The sequence below is a fragment of the Juglans regia genome, chromosome 7 (assembly GCF_001411555.2).
Source record: "Juglans regia cultivar Chandler chromosome 7, Walnut 2.0, whole genome shotgun sequence".
Taxonomy (NCBI): Eukaryota; Viridiplantae; Streptophyta; class Magnoliopsida; order Fagales; family Juglandaceae; genus Juglans; species Juglans regia.
Genome location: NC_049907.1, coordinates 7,338,398 through 7,359,859, shown reverse-complemented (window position 1 = coordinate 7,359,859; position 21,462 = coordinate 7,338,398). Strand labels below are relative to the sequence as shown.

The window sequence follows — 21,462 nt, the reverse complement described above, 5'->3', positions numbered from 1 at the left end:
AGTCGAGTAATGTTATTCATCATCTCAATTTTTATCATACTCTTATCATCTCATTATGTGGTATTAGATGATTTAAGACTATTTATTATATTTAACTTATAAATTTATCATCTAATGTTATATCAAAATATAATAAAAAGATTATGAGAAAATAAATTATGAATAGATTTAGGAGACGTTTGGATTCGCAGGACATCTCAACTCATCTCACTACTATTCATTACTATTCAGCAGTTTTAACTCACAAATCTCATTACTATTCACAACTCATCTCATTATTATTCACAATCCATCTCAATTCATCTCAACTCATCTCATCTCAAGTCATCTTCGAATCCAAACGTCTCCTACTCTTTCTAGTCTCTCAAGACGCCAGATTAGGGAACATAAAGCGGAATGTCGTATCCCCACCGGATATACGGTGTGGTATGGCTATGGATTGGGGAGGAATAAAGAGTACGTTGTGTCGTAGTGGACAAAAATAACAATTTGAGGTTGAAAATTGGATGGCGGTGATTAAAGTGGCGACAGGATGATGTAAGTGCTTATGTCTGCCATTCACTTGACTTTATAATAAATGGCCTTTAGACTGCTTTTGCCTCCCACCCTCCAACTTTTTAAAGGAAAGGTGAGAATGTTCGACTCGATGAAGTTTTTCGTGATTCAGATTGTAAAATTTTTTTAAATTATATAATAAATTTGATATTTTAAAATAAGTTACGTTAATTTATAAATTTTTATTTTAAATTTTTTTTCTAATTAAACTCGTGACTTATCTTTTTCGATTCGTAAAGAGTTGAAAATATTGAGAATTCGATATCTAGAAATCTTTTATAAAGGAAACGACAAGGTCATCAAATTGCAAGATTATTAATTTTGGAGGAAAGTTACCTAACTTGAATGCTTCTTCAAATCTTATTGGTGTTAGTGCATATTCCACAAGGATGTGGCCAACAGATTTGCATTGGTGTGAAACCAACCCCCTCATATGACATTCAAATGGGAATTAATGATGTTCTTGTGGATGGTCCATTGGAAGAAAGTGAGGATCCTACTAATAAAATGTTTATATAATTAACTTATTTTTGAAAGGCTAATCTTGTCTTCAAGTTTCATCATGGTTCAATAGACAACATGGCCCCATTTTAGCTCCAACTTGACATGATCTTGCTTTTGTTTCAAGAATGTAACAACCATGGATAGCCTTTCAGTTGCTCAATGGGAGACTGGACTGCCAAGATGACAGAACTAGGATTTTGAATCAAGGGATGCCAGGCATAACTCAAATATAAAATAGAGAAAAATAGAATGATGTGTCAAACATTTCAATCTCCAGCTGTTTCAAGCCTCCATTTAGATCCAAAATTCATGTTAATGGGATTGATAAAGGGTATATATGCACGTACTTGTATTTTGATTGTTTGTAGCAAGAAGCAAGGATGGTCATACCTTTCTTCACAAGAATCCAAGAAGAAACAGAATACAAGTTAAATCTTAAATGCTCAAAGGCAGGCAGCCTACCCACTTAACAGCCTGTCTTTGCTCCAAATAACTGCAAATTAAATTAGTTTAAGCTCACGTTGACTTGCTTCCTTAAACAACGTAAAATAAAAGCAAAATATAGTCAAATCTTAATGGTAGCCTCGTTTTCATTACAATCTAAGTTCTGTTCTGATGTAAACATTTTTTTTTCAAATGGCACATCAGTCTAATCTTCCATTCTTTTAAGGATGCATGGCTGGCATTATTTTCATTTTGGTGTAAATCTATAACATATAAAATTTTCAAGGTAGATGTTTTTTTCTTGATCAGCCATGTCCTCCAGATTAATCTATAATCACCTTCAGATTAGTCTATAATCAGTCGTATATCATGCGGGTGTTTGTAACTAATATCAAAAGTCCAGCACATACACAAGTAGGTCTGCTTTGTGCACTGACTTCTATATTGTTTTGCATCACTTAATTACATGGTAATACTTCTCTGATCTCAATATTGATGCTAATTTTGCATATAGTATGATTGTATAACTGTTTCTCTCAAACTCTCTTTGTCCACATGCTTGTGCACGCGTCTCTCTTCATAAGCTTCTAACCAACCATCTATTTAATAGCCTCACTAGGTGGACAAACCATGCCTTTTCTCTATATTCTATGCATTATGTCTGAATCCCAAACTTCTGTAGAACTTCCCATCGTGGATATTTCTCAACCAGTACACCCATCTTCCCTGTCCTTCCTAGCAGAAGCCTGCAAAAAGTGGGGTTTCTTCCACATAATTAATCATGGAATCTCCATAGATCTTTACAGCAAACTCTATATGCTCTCAAAAGAGCTCTTCAGCCTCCCTTCTGACACTAAACTTAAGCTGGGTCCTTTCTCTTCTGTTAAAACTTATACTCCCCATTTCATAGCCTCTCCATACTTCGAGAGCCTTAGAGTTGCTGGACCAAACTTCTTTGCCTCTGCTCAAAGTTCTGCAAATATACTCTTTGTTGAACAGAACTCTGAATTCAGGTATATAGGAAGACTGCAATCCTCTTCGTCTTCCTACTTCTGATTATCCTTTTTTATGCCTATTTCTTTTCATAGTTGATAATTACTTTTCTTCCACTTAACTATCTCTTCTTCTGATAGTGATATATTACAGGAATATGGAAGCAAGATGGCAGTGTTGTCAAAGATAATCATAAAGATATTGCTGATGAGCTTAGGGGAAGGATTTGAGGAGTACTATGAATCTGAATTCAACAACTGCCATGGATATTTGAGAATAAATAACTACTCTCCACCAGATAGTTTGGAAGATGAGGTTGAAGGGCTGGGAATGCATACTGATATGAGCTGTGTTACAATTGTCTATCAAGATGAAATAGGAGGGCTTCAAGTGAGATCAAAGGAAGGAAAGTGGATGGACATAAGGCCATGTCAGGGGACCCTAGTGGTGAACATAGGAGATATGTTGCAAGCTTGGAGCAATCACAAGTTCAGGTCATCTGAACATCGGGTCATTTTAAAACAGCCTGCAAACCGCTTTTCTCTAGCTTTCTTTTGGTGCTTTGAGGATGAAAAGGTGATCACAGCACCAGATGAAGTGATTGGAGAAGGAAATATGAGGCTTTACAAGCCATTTGTCTCCTTAGACTACTTGAAATTCAGAGAGAGCAATGAGAGGGGGAAGTTTGAAAAGGTTGGGTTTACTGTCAGAGATTTTGCTGGGATAGGACTCCAGATTTGATGGTTGAAATATAAAGCTGCTTTTAATGTGTGTTGATCATATATATGTGAACTTTTCATTTGTTAGTTGTCAAGATATTAGTGCAGACAAGGTTTCTTTAGATGCTTTTCTGTATGTGATGTTAGTGCTCAGAAGAGAGAAAGAGAGAAGGAGAAAAAAAAAAAAAAAGTATGTGATGGTGGTCACTGAATTTGTAAGTTCCACTTTCTCCTTCTGTTTTATTTATTATTTTTATGGTGGAAGAAAACAGAGTGGGAGTTAGTTGAGTTTGGAAAGCTTTGACCTGTTGGTTGTTGATAGGGGAAGAGCTTGTACAGTTGGAATTCCAACCTTCCAACTTGTGCATTTGTATCATATATTATTTTTATTCATGAATTTATGTACTTATCAGTGAATGGAGATAGAATAAAAGCTAGCCACAAAGCAGCTCTAAAGTCTTTTATTTGTTAATTTCAGTCCACCATGTGGGTTTGGGAAAGAAGAAATGCACTTGATCAATTTAACCAACCTCCCCCAAATCAATGGAGCTCACGCCAGAGAATGGAAGTAAACCTTAGATAAAGGATTTATTTCTGGCAAGTAATGCTAGACATAAGTCTGGAGCGTGCAAACCCTTTGAAAAAAATGGAATCCACCATAAAATTATTGAATTTTTTCCCGGTTGGATCTATTTTTTTAAAGAGCTTGCACGAAATTTGCAAAATACATTTTCGAAGACTTTAGGAATCCCTTAGCTCCAAAGAAAACAAGACCTTATAAAATAGGAATGATTCCTTTCCATTATTTTATTTTAATCTCCTATTGAAGTTTATAAGTTTCATATATATATATAACATCCATCATTTGAGGAAGATGAAGTCAGATACATCTTTTTCATTCTAGTTGGTTGTCTGATATTCCCAAGGTTTTTGAATTAGAAGAGTTGAGTTCCTCACAAAATGGTCTCAGGTTCAATTGATTAAGCTGTTTTGGCCATAATATGAACGACCAGCATTAAGTTGCCATGTACACCTCTACTTTCTTTCTTGTCAACTAGGAATAGAGATCCAGTCTAGCTTCCTGACTGAAGATAATCCAATTTTGAAAAGAGATAGATGTGTTAGCCGCCAAAGAAGGCTGCAAAAAATTAAAAAATAAATAAAAAATAATTTGTGTATAAAGTGGAAAATGCATTATACATTTAGTGCAGATGAGACATCATTCAGCATTACAAATTTGATTAAATGCAGGTCACATGTTCATATTATATATATATATATATATATTTATATATACTCCAGCTAGCTTGGAATATCGAACTAACAACCATGAATGTAACTGTGGGGCCTACGACATGGAATTTGGTGCTGCTTCATCTAAATTTTAATCTTTTATTGTTTCTTCAAGCATTAATTTCAATATATATATATATATATATTGATTAATTTCCTAGTGAATGAAGTTGACAACTTGTCACTTTTTCGCAGACCAATATGAGATAAATAAGGGGAAAATACACTTTGATACGTAACTTCTGCATTTAAGATTATTAAAACTGACATATTTCACCATTAAATTATAATAATAATAATAATAAATAGCATCCACATCTAATTTTGACCATTAAAATGGATCAAAACTAAAGTAAAAGTAATACAATTTTAATAGTTAGATTCTAATTTTAAGCTTTTAGTTCTCGCGCTCATTTGGTTAAAAATTAAATAAAATATTATTAGAATATTATTTTTTAATATTATTTTTATTTTAAAATTTAAAAAAATTGATTTTTTTTTTTTTTATATATTTTGTATAAAAATTTAAAAAAATTATAATCATTATATGAGATGAGATGATTTTATCTGTGTAACTAAACCAGGCCTAAAAATATAATGTTAATTTTGATAGTTTGAGCTGCAAATTAGTATAAAAGGTTTGATAGATGGACGACGCAAAATGTATGTTTGGCTCATAAATAATTGAATTTCAATTTCCAATCCTCCATATAGTCAATGATATCCTCCATAAATAATTGCTAATTTGATTCTATTCATAGGTTAATCTAATCTATTCATAGGTTAGTCAAAGTACCATTTGCCTGCATTCTAGTAATGGATTTTCATTTGTTGGGGGATTGGATATGTACTTCAAAATTAGATTTTAGTATATAAATACTTACAATTTTTAAACATCTTGCAAAGAAAAAGTTGAGTAACCATACTGTATGCATGATGGAAAAAAGAACAGCAATAAAAAATCTGGAGTAAAAATATGTGAGGATTTTCTTAATTTTCAGCCAGAAAGTTATCAAATTTGTTCCCCTTTTCAATGGATAGCCAGGTACATTCCTCAAAAGATAATCAGTTTAATTCTTGTGTTGATGCAGATACAGAGTTATATGCACAAGGGCTCTAAACAAGCACATAAATTGTATGAGTTATCTAGAAAGCTTTGCAAGCATTCTCTTGTTATTAGTATGAGGATTGGTATGCTGCAGAATATCAGTAAAAATTAAGATCGTTCCTCTCCCTAGGCAACCGAGAACGAAGAAAGATGCACATTAATGTTAAGAAAAGTAGAATTTATTAGCACTTACATTAAGAACAATTAGCTAAATTCCATGACGAAACCGAACAAACTATCATACAAGTTAAAGCACTTCAATGAGAGGTTCAAACATTAGCTGATGGTACATAAATTACATTGAAGGGTTTCATTCTCAAGCATTCAAACAAGCCATTGGTCAAGCTCATTTGCTACTTAAGGTTGAGAAGTTATTTTGGAATGCATGTTAGGTAGAAGATCAAAGTTCTCCAATTATAACTACACAACAACTCAAGAAACTATGACTACTAGCCCGAGAAATCCTAAATATTAGAGTTGACAATAATTATCTTCAATATTGCTTCTCAACACTTACAAGCAATTTTCCAAAGTGCTTGTTTGATCATTCCCACCGGTGCAGTTGCTGCTCCTCGAAACTGAAACCAAGTTGAAAAGAATCAAAATCAATTGTTGATATTGAATTTTGAAGCAACTTCAAAGGAAAATTAACTTCTAATGGTCAATATGGTTCTGAGATTTTCCTTAATGGATATTTGTATAGGGTGCAGCAAATAACGGATATCATTTTGAAGTCATACAAAATGAAGTAGATACTAGCTAGTACTTTTACAGAATGAGAGCAAAGTTAACCAGTACCTTTTTTATATAAGTAAGATTTAACCAGTACCTTATCACCTTCACTTTATTTTTTCATTAGAAATCATAATACCTACCATCAGAATTCATTATTCATTGAAGAAAATGTCCAAAGGCATCCTGATTGTCCTAAATTATGGACGTTAATAAAAATTTAAAAAAATTAAAAAAAAAAAAAAAAACAGCCACAGAGGGGAGTCACTGAAGTCTCCCTACATAAGCAAGAAGGCCAAACCTTAGATTTTAAGGTCAATGTCAGAATGCCATTAGGAGAAGATGATTGAACTGAGTATGCATCCAAATGCAGATTATTTATCGCATCCATGACATCGAGCAAAATATATTCCCTGTAAGGGCATCTCATCTCTATCAGAACCTCCTGCTCTTTTATGCTGACTTTCACATCTAATGGCAGGCCATCTTCAGGAACAGCTTCATTGAGTTCTGGGTCAGTTTCATCCATGTCACAAGCCTTCCTCTTGTTTATCCAAGGTTTCCTGCCATTATCAATCTTTGTCCTATCATAATTATCAGAAATCTGCTCTACTATATCAAGGTATTTCCTTCTGGCTCTTGCTTCAAAATCTACTGAAGCCATGCAAGATTCCAACTCTTCTACCCTTGCCTCAAGCTCTTTCAGGTATTTGATTGTGTCTTTAAGAATCGATGCTTTGTTAATCTGCGTAAGCATGATCCAGTACATTAGAATAAAACATAGAGGGAAACTCAATTCAGTTGACTCGCAGGAAATAATTTGAGAAATTACTGCACTGTCGGTACTTGTGAATAAACCAGACAACATAATTTTCTTTTTTTTTTAACGTGAGACCTCATAAAGGCATGGCCAACTGGACCCATCTCTGGGGAGTAGAACCTGGATACATGACTCAACCCATTAGAACCATGTATCAGGCAATACAGGGGAACTCCTTGTGCAGAATCTAACACTGAATGTATCAGTCTACAACTCATTCCAAGCCCCACCATTTTATCACTTGGCAAACCAAAGAACATAAATGCATTTTATCAAAGATTTCATTTTTTGAAGCACGAGCTTTGAATATTTGAGACTTCCATTCACTAAAGACAAAATACAAAAACAAACAAACAAAAAAAACAAAAAGAGAGACTTCCACAAAAAAGGAGAGAATTTTTTTCAAAAGTGAAAGAATCCTAGAAAAGAATATGATCTTTTTAGTCATGGCCAAGGTTAATATAACCTCCAGAAAATCGCAATTGAATTACCTCAGTGATAGAAGGAACCATTGACCTGAGGACCAGAAAGTTTTCATTCTCTCTTCTATTGCCTGACAAAACATGTCCCATGCAAATATCATCCCTTTCCAATTTCCAAAGCCAATCTTTTCCACCACTTTCTTTCTGGGACCTAAGAGAGCAACCACCATACATAAGAGGGACCGAGAATAGTATATTTTTTAGTATTCTCTGCTGTATCTGTGGCCTATAAGCACTACCAATTGCTTCTTTCTTCCAACTCAGAAAACTGGATTTGCAATCACTATATTGAAAACATGATTTTTCAATCAACCGAGGTGAGCGTCCCAGAATAGAAGAAAGAATTCTTCTGTACTGCAAGTCATCATCCGCTCCAAGGTCCAAGGAACTTAGTCTTGTGTGATTGGAGTTTTGAAGTTCCTTCAAATGAGTGTGGTTATCTTCTCGCTTAAGAGTAGAGAGAGGCTTTTCTTGATTCACAAAAGCTTCAGATATACAGTCGCTGGAATTCATGGAATCTTGAACTCCATTGCTGAAGTCGTCATCCATGGCATGCCAGCTCTGAACTTGAGAAGCCCCGCCATTTAGACCTTCAAGCATGAAAGAGTCTTCTGTCTGGTAATTGTGCTCGCAGCCATTGGAACAATCATCAGGAGAATCCATGTTGATTTCCTCATTGATATTTCCACCTAAATCATTGATTCCTTCCTGATCAAACTTGATTTCTTCGGATGGGGAATATAGGTTCTCCAAAGGAGAAGTGTTCATTACTTCCTGATTAACCTTGGCACACATTGGATCTCTGTCATCATCTGCTTTATGAGGAACAGAGGAAGATTTGTCGGAACATATTGGCTTTGACAACTCTAATAAGGAAACTTTGATGTGTTGAAGGAGACTAGGGTCCTCAGTGACCTAACAGAGTACAGACAAGAATCAGTTGTACTGCTGCCTAAATTTGTATACAATGAGGAAAAGTTCCACGAAAAAATATTACCAGTTCGGTCACACCCAGCTCTATCACACCCCCCAGATAAGGAAAACATACCACAGTCTGCAAAGCAGACACAACAAACTATATCACAACAATGTCCCAAACCAGAAATGAAGGAATAGTTCCCTGAATATAATTATTATACAGTAATAACATCTTAGATTTTAGCTAGCCCTAAACATATCTGGATTTGAGCATCTGCCTAAGTTGTATAAACTGTGTTAAGGGTGTTGGTATCTAACAGCGTGTAGAATGAGTCAAATCCAGCAAACCCCAGTAGAATATATACATTGTTCTCTCCAATCCAAAAGTAATCTAAGTACTCTGGACATATCTGATGGCTAACGTTAACATACAACAGAGGGAACAAATAAAGTATGAAACTAAATATTATTTTGGGACATCCTTAATTGTAGAAAAGACAGTCACCCTAAAAACCTGAACTGTGGCCTGTGTTATCCCAATTATGAAAACAGAAACTATTTTCAAAAAGTACAAAAGGATATTGCCCAAGTAGTAAAGGTTACAGTTATGTTATAGATTTACAAAGACAAATTATCATACCTGAATAGATGCGCTCTGAAAGCATTGATCAATTCGCAGTTACATGAAAACAAGTTTACAGAGAAACACAGAAAGTCAGTTTCTTTAGCTGCTTGCAATATGAATTGACTAAATTACCAACTGAAACAGTCACAAATTTGAAACAGATATCTGCCAAGGAAAACCAACCTTGGCTAGCAAAGATCTAGAGAATACTTTGCTGTCTGCATATTGAGCATTGCATAACCAGATGGTTTGACCATTTGCTAGTGCCCTTCCTGGCAAACTGTGCAAGAAAAGCAGGAAGAATGATCGAAATATCAAAGTAGGAAAAATATGAAGTATAAACTAATGGAACTGATTAAGAAAATTAAATCAGGATGTACTGTTTAATAATATATCCATCTTATCAGAGAAAAAGATAGGTACCCTTGGCCAGGACTGAAGACAAAGGACATGCAAACCAAGTAATACCACTCAGCATCTGTGAGATCCTCCGGTGACAATGCTGCTGAGGGCCTTTTAGCTGCTTGTTCGGTTTCACCTTCCAAGAGAGACTGGAAAAGCTCTCTCAATTGCTGGCTTCTCTGTAAGCCTATTTTATCAGCCTTAAGTTCCATGGCTTGGACTGTTTTTCTAGTTTTGATATCACCATTATAGTACCCATCAGCCCATTCCAGTACCCTGAAAATATTAATCACAACACATCGCCTTAAGTAAGCAACAAAAAATATGAAGGAAAACACATGTACCTTGAGTATTTTATGTCAAAAGGTATTTGTTTAAGTGAACCACATGTACCTAGGGGCATTATTGCACATGGTTATAAATTGTTTGAATTCCTGGCCAAACAATAACATTCGCCTCTACAAACAGTTTCAAATTTCATTTTCAAATTTTCATTTTACAAATTTTCAACTTTCCTTTTCAAGATATATTCTTTACAAGAAGGAAATAGCTTTTGAGATGGATTTAAGCTCAAGCGGGTGCCTTGTTATCTCACTTTCCTTTCCTATATACCACTTTCAATTACATATTCATGGACTAGGTAGTCAAGGTTTCACCAGAAAGAAATTGTTGAGCTTGAAAACAATGACTTGCAGCCTGTGCAGGTACAAGCATCTGCTCTTAACAGATACCCATATGCTACTTAGCATACTTTCATCAATTTCTTCTGCAGAATAACATATTTATACCATCTGTTTCAGAAAAACAAACAATATTTACAAGGACTACTCTGAGTTTTGACTTAAAAGGAAAGTTCCCATTTTGGGATGGCACTTCTCCAAGTAACTAAACACAGACGGTGATCATTTATATTAGATTCCAGGAATCTATAAAAATATTGATATTGAAGTAAAGAAGCCAGATTGCACCAGAGAAAACTGGCGAAAGGAAATGAAGCACCATGGCCAAATGAAGAAAGGAAACGATACATCGAAACAAGAAAGAGGCAGTACCCTTGTTCTGTTGTTGACTGCGACCAGAAAATTGCATAACTCCATTGGATACTCCTCACAGCAACAGCAAGCTGATTTCTTAGGTTCTCTGGCACCCCATCTCGGGTTTGACAGCCATTAGCCATTTTCCAACAAGCAACTCTTTAACTGATCTTATAGAATTTGGAAGGTCATCAAGTTATCAACCCCCTACTCCAAAGGCACTGGTTTCCACTTTTCAAGCTGACCCAGCTGATGAATATTATTTGCTCTTCAGTGGAGTGAAAAAAAGAAACTCCTCTGATTTCTATCAAGAATTCATGGTTTTAGAAACTAAGAAACCAATCAAAGACATAAACTCAGACCCACTTGGGTTGTTAGCCTATGCCCTATAATGATGTGGGATGGCACTGTTCTTTGGAAAGAAAATCCAGCAGACCACTGTGGATTCTGAGTTTTGAGGTTGAAAAATAAAGACCCAGTTAAAAAAAAAAAAAAAAAAAAAGTTATAATCAAAAACCAAAAATAAAATAATACATCCAATTAATTCCTAGGATCCAAAGGAATCTGGCATTATACTTGGCTTCCTCATATATAAATTCTGTACTATTGATGGAATTTTTTCGAAAACCAACCCCACCACCTGACCACCCATGACTTTTCCTGCGTTCTCTTGTACCAAATGTTTTTATCAAAAAAAAAAAGTTTTCTGTTAAAGATAAATAAAACTCACTCACTGTTTATTATTAAGAAATTGGTATCAATTTCAGTGTGAAAAATTAATTATTAAATACTGAAGAAATATGTCCACTTTTGTATTCGATCAAAGGTCCTGGTCCCGTATATTTTTTAAGGACATCGAATCATGGACCTCGAGAATTGATGAAAAAGCAGAAGTATTTATTTATTTTTATCAGAAATGAAATATGATAACGAGGGAGATGGGGGGCATGCCGAATTGTCCTTGCAGGCTGCAGCAGCCTTATTATAATAACTTTTCTTGTTTGGGCCCTCTTAAAGCCGAATTTATGCCTACAACAGCTGATTTTTTGGTATGGAAAATGATAGGGATGTTGCTGTGCTATTATTCCGTTCTAATTTTTTTTTTTTAATTTTTTTATTTAATGATTAAGAAAATATTATTTAATAATATTATAAATTTTAAAAAAATATATATTTAAAAGTGTTACAAAGATGATTTGAAAAAGATTTTTTTTTTGTTTTTTTTCATATTATTTTTTTAACACATTTAAATATTTTAAAAAAATAAAATTTATAATATTATTAAATAATATTTTTTTAATCAGTAGCATTTCTTGTTTTTATCCCTAGCATTGCCTGGTTGGTATTGAAGAAAACTACAATACCTTTGCACAGACTACAGAATAAAAGCCAACTTTGAATTTTGAAAGCTTTTCTTGTTTTTATCCTGCTGTTTAGCAACAACGCATGTTTTCGATGGGTCAGTGAAAACTTTCAACAACAACAACAACATTAATAAAATAATAATAAATGTCTCTGAATTCAAGCTAGCGACCAGAAGGGTCAGCGAAAATTCATGAACCATTTTAAATCTAAGGTCTCGTTAAATCAATCAGATAAGATATTTTAAATAATAATAAAAATTTTAAATTAAAATAAAATGTGAGATGATTCGTAAAATATTATGTATCTAGATGAGACAAAATATTTTATAAAAAAATATATTTAAATAATGAGATGAAATGAGATAATTTTAATTTTTTAAAAATTTGATAAAGTAATTGGTCCTACTAATTATTGAAAATTATTTTTAATTATTAGATGTAAAATATCGTGAATATATTAAAAATAAGTAATATCTATTATTAATTTAAAAGCTTATAAATATTTTGAATTTTTTTAAATATATTTTTTATAGTTGGTCATGATTATTTCAATATTCTTAAATATCAACGTATTTCTTTGTTAAACAAAATTATTGTAATTATGACTTTTTTTATAGAACTATTTATGACTTATATATTTATTATACTATATTTTATAAAATTTGAAATATATTTTTCTAATTATATATTACAATAAAATAAATAATTCTAATAGATAGTTATATATATTAAAAATGTGGTAGTTAGCATACTGTAGCGGTACTGTAGTAGTACTGTAGAGTCAGATAAAACTTTACAACAAATCAACTATAATGGTATTATAGCATTACTATAACGATGGTTGAAAAATCAAAGATGAGATAAAATTTTATATTCTGTTATTTGGATGGATATATATATATTGAATTATTAACCTTATCAAGGATTTTTTATATTGTCTATGGTACAGTATATATATTAAGAAGATTTCATATTAATTGCTAGCTTTTTTAAAATTAAATGGTTGAGATCTTAACATGCTGCACATGATATATATAAAAGTACTTATTAATAAAGATGTTGTAATGTTCGGATTAGTTAATTTTTATACTGCATTGTGTATGATGATACCATATATATATATATATATATATATATATATATATATATATATCACGAGTTATATAAATACCATTCTTTGTCTTTTTAATGTCGATGGAATTTAGCTTTATAACTGATTTTAATGAATTCTAGCTGTCGATAATATTAATTTGTTCTTTTAGAATATAAATATGAATATAAGATTATATAATTAGATTTATTATCAAGTATGTGTGTAGAGTATTTTATCCACATTACTTAAATAATAAGACTTAATTTGTAAAATTTGAATATTAAATTTATCTTTTAAATTAAATTAAATAACATAAGCAGGATAAGACATAGAAGTCTTATAATAGCATAATTAAATTAATTATATATTAAAAAATGTGACTAAATTCTACCTATTTAATGTGAAAGCGACATATACTAAAAATTTCGAGGAATCTTTGTACGTAGGTTTAGTTTAGATTATTTTTTTCTAATATTTATAATTTCACGTTTTACAATCATTCAATGCATCATTTTTTTGTTTGGATCAGGATTCAATCTACTTCTCAATCTTTTCTCTCATCCAATTGATCAGTAATATGATTGTTACAATATTCTCTTTTGTTTCGATCGATTGAAATTAATAAAAAGCCTTTCATGCCACAGCAAATTTATAGTGCCACAGGTGTAATCTGTGTCCATTGCCCCGGCCTCGTTTGGGCGGCACGAGCAATCCCACCCGCCTCTTGTGGGGGGCCGGAGCCCTTGCCCGTAGGGAGAAGAGGGTGCGGGAGCCTGCCCCCCGAGCCAGGCTTAAGCCCAACTCAATATATATAATTATTTGTTATCAAAACGGCGTCGTTTTAGTAACAAATATTTAAAATAAAAAATTTAAAAAATGTCAAAACGACGTCGTTTTTTAGTTAAGTTAACCCTTTTCTCCTTTCCCAAGCAGTCTATTCTATATTCAATCTTCCCCCTCCCTCTCTCTCTCTCTTTCCTCTCGGCTCTCCATGCCATTGCCCTCTCTCCCTCTCGTAGTCGCCACACGGCACAGTTCACGTTCTCTTCTTTTCATCCTCCTCCTCGGCTCTTTCTCTCATTTTCTTCTTAGTGATCTCTCAGACCATCTCTTCCTTTTGCAATCGATGTGTATTGTGTTTAGGTTTTTGTTTTTGTTAGTTTTGGTTTTTTTTTCTTTTATTGTTTCCATCCTTCTAATTCGATGTGTATTGTTGTGGATTTGATTTCTATTTTGTAATTTTGTTCATTGTTGTGTTGTTGTATTTTGTGTTGTATTTTGTGTTGTATTTTGTAATTTTGTTGGTTTGTTCATTGTTTCTGATTCGATGGTATCTTTGTGGTCTTTTGTAACTTTGTTCATTTCCACCTTGCGTTTGAATTTATTTTTTTATTTTTTCTGGTTGGGATAGTCGAGAGTAGGCGGTGGAGGACCATGGGTTTGCCCCCACCTCGGAACAAGGATGGGGGGCCCGCTCTCAATATGCAATGGGGATTTTGGGAGGCAAACCCCTGCCCATGGGGGGGCCGGGTGCGAGAAGGGGGCCAGTAGCACCCCTATAGCGCCATAGCATCAAATGAGATGAGCCTCTACCCATTCAAATCTCATATCACCCCATTGGCCTCTCTCTCTCTCTCTCTCTCTCTCTCTCTTCCCTTCCTATTTAGTTGTACCATTTATTGTTATACTTTTTTTAAATAAACTATATAATTTTATTAATAAAAATCAAAGCAATCGGTCATTACAATATTTTCACTCAAAATTAAATTCAAATTCTACATAGGACCTTCCTCTACCCACACCTTCTCTTCTAAATAGGAGAGAGCTAGCTTTGCAAGCTTGTGAGCCACATCATTAGCTTCTCTATATGTGAAAGTGACACTCCATCTTGATATTTCATTGAGCATGCTTTGTGCATCATCAATCACAGTTCTATAATCTATATATGTCTTTAGTATTGTTTGTTGCCTTAACTACTATATGGGAATCACCTTCCAAAACCACACATTGTAGCCTAGCTCGATACATAAACACATTGCTCTTTGCAAAGCAATGGCTTCTGCTATGACGGGTTTCATGATATGATTAATATTTAAGCACAAAGAAGCCAAGATGTGTCCCTTTCAACATCTCTAATTATAATTTCAATTCCCACTTTCTTTGACTATATATGCACAACAACATCCCAATTGGCTTTAACTACCATATCATTTGGCTTCTTCTAATTGACCAAGCTTCTCTCAGTATTTATTGTGTGTTTATGCTCTTGACGATGACTCTGAGTTAATGTGAAATCCTCAAATCCTTATTTTGTAATTTGAAACACCTTGATCGGGTGCTCAAACTTGTTTAAAAAAAAATAGAAAGTTTCTTCTTAACCATATCCGATCCATCTCATCATATAAGCTAGTAACTCTACCTCCTCAACCTTCAACCTCTCATTACTAGACCATGCACTGGGCTATCAGATTCAATTCAAACATCAGATGCTTCAAGATAGCTCCACAAAGCATGGACAATTGACTCTTACCTGTCTTTCACATACTCCACAAAGCATGAACAATTGTACTTTAAGAAAAAAAAAAGTGGAGAGAGGCGGCCAGTGTAGCTTTCCCGTTTGGACGTGACTATAAGGATGGACAATTATACTTATATAGTAAACAATCTCTTTATTTATGTTGTACAGTAAAGTGTTCTACTTTAGAGTAATGTTATATACAGTCATGGAGTGTTCAAGTATCGTGCAGTCATTTTGAAAAAGAGTAGGGTTTACTATTAAAAAATTAATTTCTTTTCATGTAGGTCCTGTGTTTATTCACTTTTTTTAAAGTAATTGAATGGCGCTTGCGTACTTACGACTGCAACTATAATTGCTCTTTAGTTTATGAAAGTTATAATCTATAAGCTCTAAGATTTGCACAAGTATTATCAGTATAAATTTATATATATATATATATATAATGTCTACATGTAACATCATCTTACATTTATAAGCTCGCAAATAATAATGATTTCTCGTCTTTAAATTTAGATTGAAATCGATCGAGGATCTTAAGTCATAGATCAAAAATAGTTTATATATATGTCCTGCAGCATTCATACATAACTTCATAACTTCAAATAAAAACTTGAAAAAAATCTTAATAATTAAATTGCCGAATAATAAAAAAATATTGGTACAATTAATTGCATTAATAATATTGTACTTAAAAGAAACTTTTATTTTAACTTTTTTCCCCACCAATTCACGTGCATATATAATTATTAATCATCATGTTTGAAGTTCCCACTAAATCCTGCTTGAACACCATAAATTAATATAGATTTCATAGGATAAAATGGTAGCAATTAAGTGAAACTAGCTGCAAGTGAGGATAAGAACAGGCTTTTCGTTTCTTTTAATTAGGATGGGAATGTGTGTCATTGCATGATAGCTAGAAGTCATGATCATGTCTCCACTCCCACACTACAAAGCTTCAATGGAAATTAATATGTTGAAAAGGGCCGGGAGTGATGATCAGAGACCGACATGGTGCGGATCAGATGGCCCGGCTTTTATTTGAATGAAATAATTACCAGTAGAGGGGTGGCCGGGAGGCTTGAATTCTCAAGGAAGATCGATCTCGTGTACGTATATACATGATGATTTATTAGGAAGGAGCCGGAGTACTTCATTATTGCTGGGTGGGCTAAGTGAGAGTGTCATCATGAATTGTCCTTTTTTCTGGAAGAACACAACGCACTCCTTTTGTGAAAGATTAACACAACTCGCTTTGCTCCGCTCTTCACATGAACAATTAATGCTGCCTTTATATTATATATATATATATATATGTATATATATATATATAATTTGTCAGACTTGTGTTCATAGAATCATTAAGTAAAGTGCTAATTAATATTTGTGTTTTTTCAACAATTTATAAGCTCTAATATTGTCAATACTTTAATGCAATTCCAGTCACGAGAGCTTTTTATTAATAATTAATTAATTCTAGGCCAAAGTGCTACTTGAGCACTTTAGGGAGCATGCACCCTAGCTTGCAGATTATGTTGGGTTAGTTAGTGTACGTTGTATTGCATTCCTTGACCACCTTAACTAAGAAAAACAAAAGCGAAAAAAGGAAAGGGATTAAGGCTGCGTTTGATTTTTAAATTTAATTGAATTTAATTAATTTTAATCTAATTTTAAGTTAAGTTTAATATCTAAATATTTAATTTTTAAATTATTAAATTTATCCTAACTCAAAACCTTCTAACATATATATGAGACCCACAATCTTTTTTAATTTTCTATAAAAATTATTAAACTCATCTTAACATCCAAACACACTTTAAACTCATTTTAGATAGTTCCTACATAACTCCCTCCACCACTCAACTCAATACTACTCATAAAAAAATTCAACTCAACTCAACAATCAAACACAACCTAAGTTAATCGCTTCAAAATTAAAAGCTAACTTATATTTCAAACATGATGTTTTTTTTAAGGACATATCCAAACATGTTAATTTCTTATACGATGAATGTTATGCATCAGATACTATTCACTTCCATATTTTACATTTATAGTTTTTTTATAGAGTATGAGAGTATTTTTCATAAAATGTGAGATCACGTGGAGTGGTAAATAGTGACTGATGAAAAAAACAAATTCTCATATATATAGTGGCCGTACGTGGTCCTTAATCAAACAGATCACGATTATTTCATGTATTCTTTTATTTTTTTATGTGATTTTTATTGAGAGATAGATAATCAGACCATTAGTATAAGTTCGTGGGAGGAAGATCAATACGGAATATACTTCTTATGGGTGAACGCATTGAGTGGCTATATATTTTTCAGGGATGCCCTATATATATGTTTTCGTTTCTATCCTCTCTTCTGTTTTTTGCTTTGTTTTTGTTCAGTTTGTCGTGGATTTCTTCGTTTATTGCTCGAAGAACAGAACAAAGGAGAGGAAAAATAAAAGATGAGGAAAACAATTAATAAATTAAATCAAGGCTAGTATCACGGGGCCATGTCAGGACATGACTCTACGTTTGGCATCTTTTAATTGTCACAATAACATGGAGCAAGCTAGGATTATTCGATTATTCCCTGGTTCGTGGCCAGGACTCAGCAGGAAGGCTAAACATGCATGCATGCATGCATGCATTGAGTAACATGCTTCCATGCATTCTTCAAATCATGAGCCAGCCCGAGATCAGAGAGAGAGAGAGAGAGATAGAGAGAGGTACTTGTCTTGGGATTCATCATACAGTGAATATTTGTAGGGGGTGCCCAGTGGCCCTAACGTTTTCGATCGCCTTATCTTGGCTTCTGTTCCTTGACGTGTTTGATGATCTGTGATCTTTGTTGCGGGTTTTAGCTCGTTGAAAGGTCAGATCAAAGCCCAGCTGACTATCACGGGGGGCATGTCAGGACCAATAAGAGAGAGAGAGAGGGGGCTGTCAGGCCATTTGGATGTTAAAGGAAGTTAAATTGAATTAAATGATAAAATATTATTAGAATATTATTTTTTAATATTATTATTATTTTAAGATTTGAAAAAATTAAATTATTTATTATATTTTGTGTTAAAATTTAAAAAAATTGTAATGATGAATTGATGATCCAAACGAAATGAATGTTGAGTATAATTTTAAGATGAGTTTAAGTTTCAAATATTCAATTTTTAAATTATTAAATTTATTTCAATTTAAATTTTTTTACAAATCGATCTCAGTATCTCTTTATATGCATGATTTTTAATTTTTTTAAACTTTTTATAAATATATTTAAACTCATATTAATATTTAAATACATTTAAATTCATTTTAAATAAATTCTATAAAATTCACTCTGCTATCTCAATTCATTATCATTACTATTTATAACAGCCAACTCACTCAACTTACATATGCCTAACATTTGTCTGTGAAAGATATTTCAACTCTGCATGATTATTACATGCCAATGTTGATAGACGTTTTGAGTCCGATCGAAATATAACTGCATGATTAATGATTTAATATTAATTAATAATATCTATTATTTTATATTTTATATGATTAATAATAATAAATTAGATAAAAATTATATATTTATAGTAAATTTACGTTAAATTTGATGTTGTTGATAGACAGAAGGAAAGATTGGAAAGTTTTGAAAGTTTGAGAGTCTATTTTGATGTAATTATTAGTTTCAGAAGTATATTATGAATTGAGTAAAAATTTGAATGAATAAAATGTAATTAACCATTTGCATAATTTAATGCAATACATTTTTATGCTCAATTAGCCAAACTCCTCATTCTATTTGCATTTGCATAATCTAATGAGAGTGTTCTTAGTCAATCTATTCACAGTTCATAAATAACTTTAACTATAATAATATTTTATTATTAAATTTAGATCTATTAAATTAAATAAAAAAATTATTATAAAGTAATAAGTCTATCATTTTTTCATGCAAAAACTAAAAAGTATAAACATCTACGTAATTGAAAATATATATAAATAATATTTATGTATTTAAATAGAATAATAAAAATAATAAATCACATATTAGTATATGGTGTAGAAATAATAAGTAGCAATTCTAATAAATAATTAGTGGAGGTCTAATTAATTATGGCCCTTCATTTTTGGCAAATGATAGGGGGCAATTAGGATGTTAATATTGGGGGATAAAATTTATTTTTATAAAATCTACCATATAAAAGTATTTCCAAAATAATATTTTTTTTTTATATAATTCTTGAATATTTTGAAGGGTGAATTAAGCTTCTAACTAGAGCATGCAGTTATACCATCAATAATTGTATAAACAAATGCTATGTATTTCCAATTATTAGAATCTTTAAGAGTTTTTTTTTTTTTTTTAATTTGTAAGACTTAAAATAAGAGAGCATAAATTCATTATATAATATATATTATTATTTTTGATGAGTTTTTTTTTAACAGAAATACAAAATAAATATTATATACTCTGCCTAAATAATTTTTTATTTTTTTATTAAATATGTTAAATATGAATAATGAATAAAATAATTTAAAAAAATATAAAAGTAAATATAATACATGTACCGTAAAAAATAGGAAAGGAATCTAGATCTACTGTCGAACCCAGAGAAAGTACCATCAATTTTGAAACCACAGCATATTTGTCCTTTTTTATTTTTTCTCATTGATTCCCATAGAAAAATATTTAATGTAAAAAGACAAAGAAATTGATGAGTTTGGTGGATTTTTAAACGATGAGTAACATCATTTATTGGTACCACGACACAATTTCCGAAAACGACCACGTGGTTTTAGACCAGATCATTAATTTGTCCAATTATATTAATTGCCAAACAACGTCTTCTCAGTGTCTGTACCTTTGCCCTCTATTTTGAAAATCGGAAAATGACTCTTTCTCATAGGTCACTTCTTAGAAAAATGCTACTCTCACCCGCATATCATAGGATAATGAGTGTGTTTTTATAAGATTGGAAGAATATTTTTTAGAAAATATAAAATGTGAAATGATTAATTTTTTTTATTTAATAATTAAAAAATATTTTTTAAGAACTATTAAGTTAGACAAAATTAAGCTCATGATTGAGATTGAAAATAGATGCAAAATAGAATTAAAATTTATTAATAAAATTCAAGTCGAGTTCTGAAACCCACAAGTCAAGTTCAAATGGTTAAGAAAATTTAAAATTATGAGAATTTGGTCCGAAAATGAAATATTTCATAAAATTAAAATATGTAATAAAATAAAAGTCCTATAAAAAAATTTTGGCCAAAATCATCTCTAAAGTGAAATATTTTCATAAAAAGAATAAATTGGTTATTTGAAGGAGAAAATGACTTATTTTGTTGTCAAAACTTGGGCCACTAGACGTAACGTGATGACCAAGACATGTGTGTTGCAAGAAAAATGCTAGGGGCTCCCTTTTTTTTTTTTTGTCCATTGGGGTTTTTACTTTCTTTTATTTAGTGATTAAGAAAATATTTTTTAATAATATTGTGAATATTTTTTATTTTTTTAAATTATTTAAAAGTTTTAAAAAAATGATGTGAAAAAACACCAAAAAATCTTTAAATTTTTTTTCACTTAATTTTTTTAACACTTTAAAATATTAAAAAAAAAAAGAAAAAAAAATTCACAATATTATTAAATAATATTTTCTTAAACACTAAGTAAAAAAAAAAAAAAAAAATGGGGCAAAAAAAGGGAGCCCAAAACAGGCTCTTTAGCATCTCCCTTGTTGAAAAGATATTTTGAAGTGGGATCTTATGCCCAATTCTAATACCCGTAACCAAAATTATGATAAAAATATTGACAAATGCACAATATTGCTCTAATGCGATGAACCTTCAGTATTGTTTATTCTCA

The 21,462-nt window shown here is 32.0% G+C and overlaps 2 protein-coding genes across 2 annotated transcripts; one reads left to right on the top strand and one right to left on the bottom strand.

Moving 5' to 3' along the window:
* The first annotated feature begins 2,159 nt into the window (after nt 1-2,159).
* Nucleotides 2,160-3,534, top strand: LOC108981320 (gibberellin 20-oxidase-like protein). The gene is made up of 2 exons (XM_018952435.2): nt 2,160-2,516; nt 2,637-3,534. Exons 1-2 carry the CDS (start codon nt 2,161-2,163, stop codon nt 3,235-3,237), a joined length of 957 nt encoding a protein of 318 aa, XP_018807980.2. The 5' UTR covers nt 2,160; the 3' UTR covers nt 3,238-3,534.
* A 2,243-nt stretch (nt 3,535-5,777) lies between these two features.
* LOC108981321 (transcription factor EGL1-like) lies at nt 5,778-11,072 on the bottom strand. The gene is made up of 8 exons (XM_018952436.2): nt 10,648-11,072; nt 9,617-9,871; nt 9,377-9,473; nt 9,209-9,223; nt 8,648-8,704; nt 7,660-8,565; nt 6,650-7,093; nt 5,778-6,194 (listed from the first exon to the last, which is right to left on the bottom strand). Exons 1-8 carry the CDS (start codon nt 10,770-10,772, stop codon nt 6,123-6,125), a joined length of 1,971 nt encoding a protein of 656 aa, XP_018807981.2. The 5' UTR covers nt 10,773-11,072; the 3' UTR covers nt 5,778-6,122.
* Nucleotides 11,073-21,462: the final 10,390 nt, after the last annotated feature.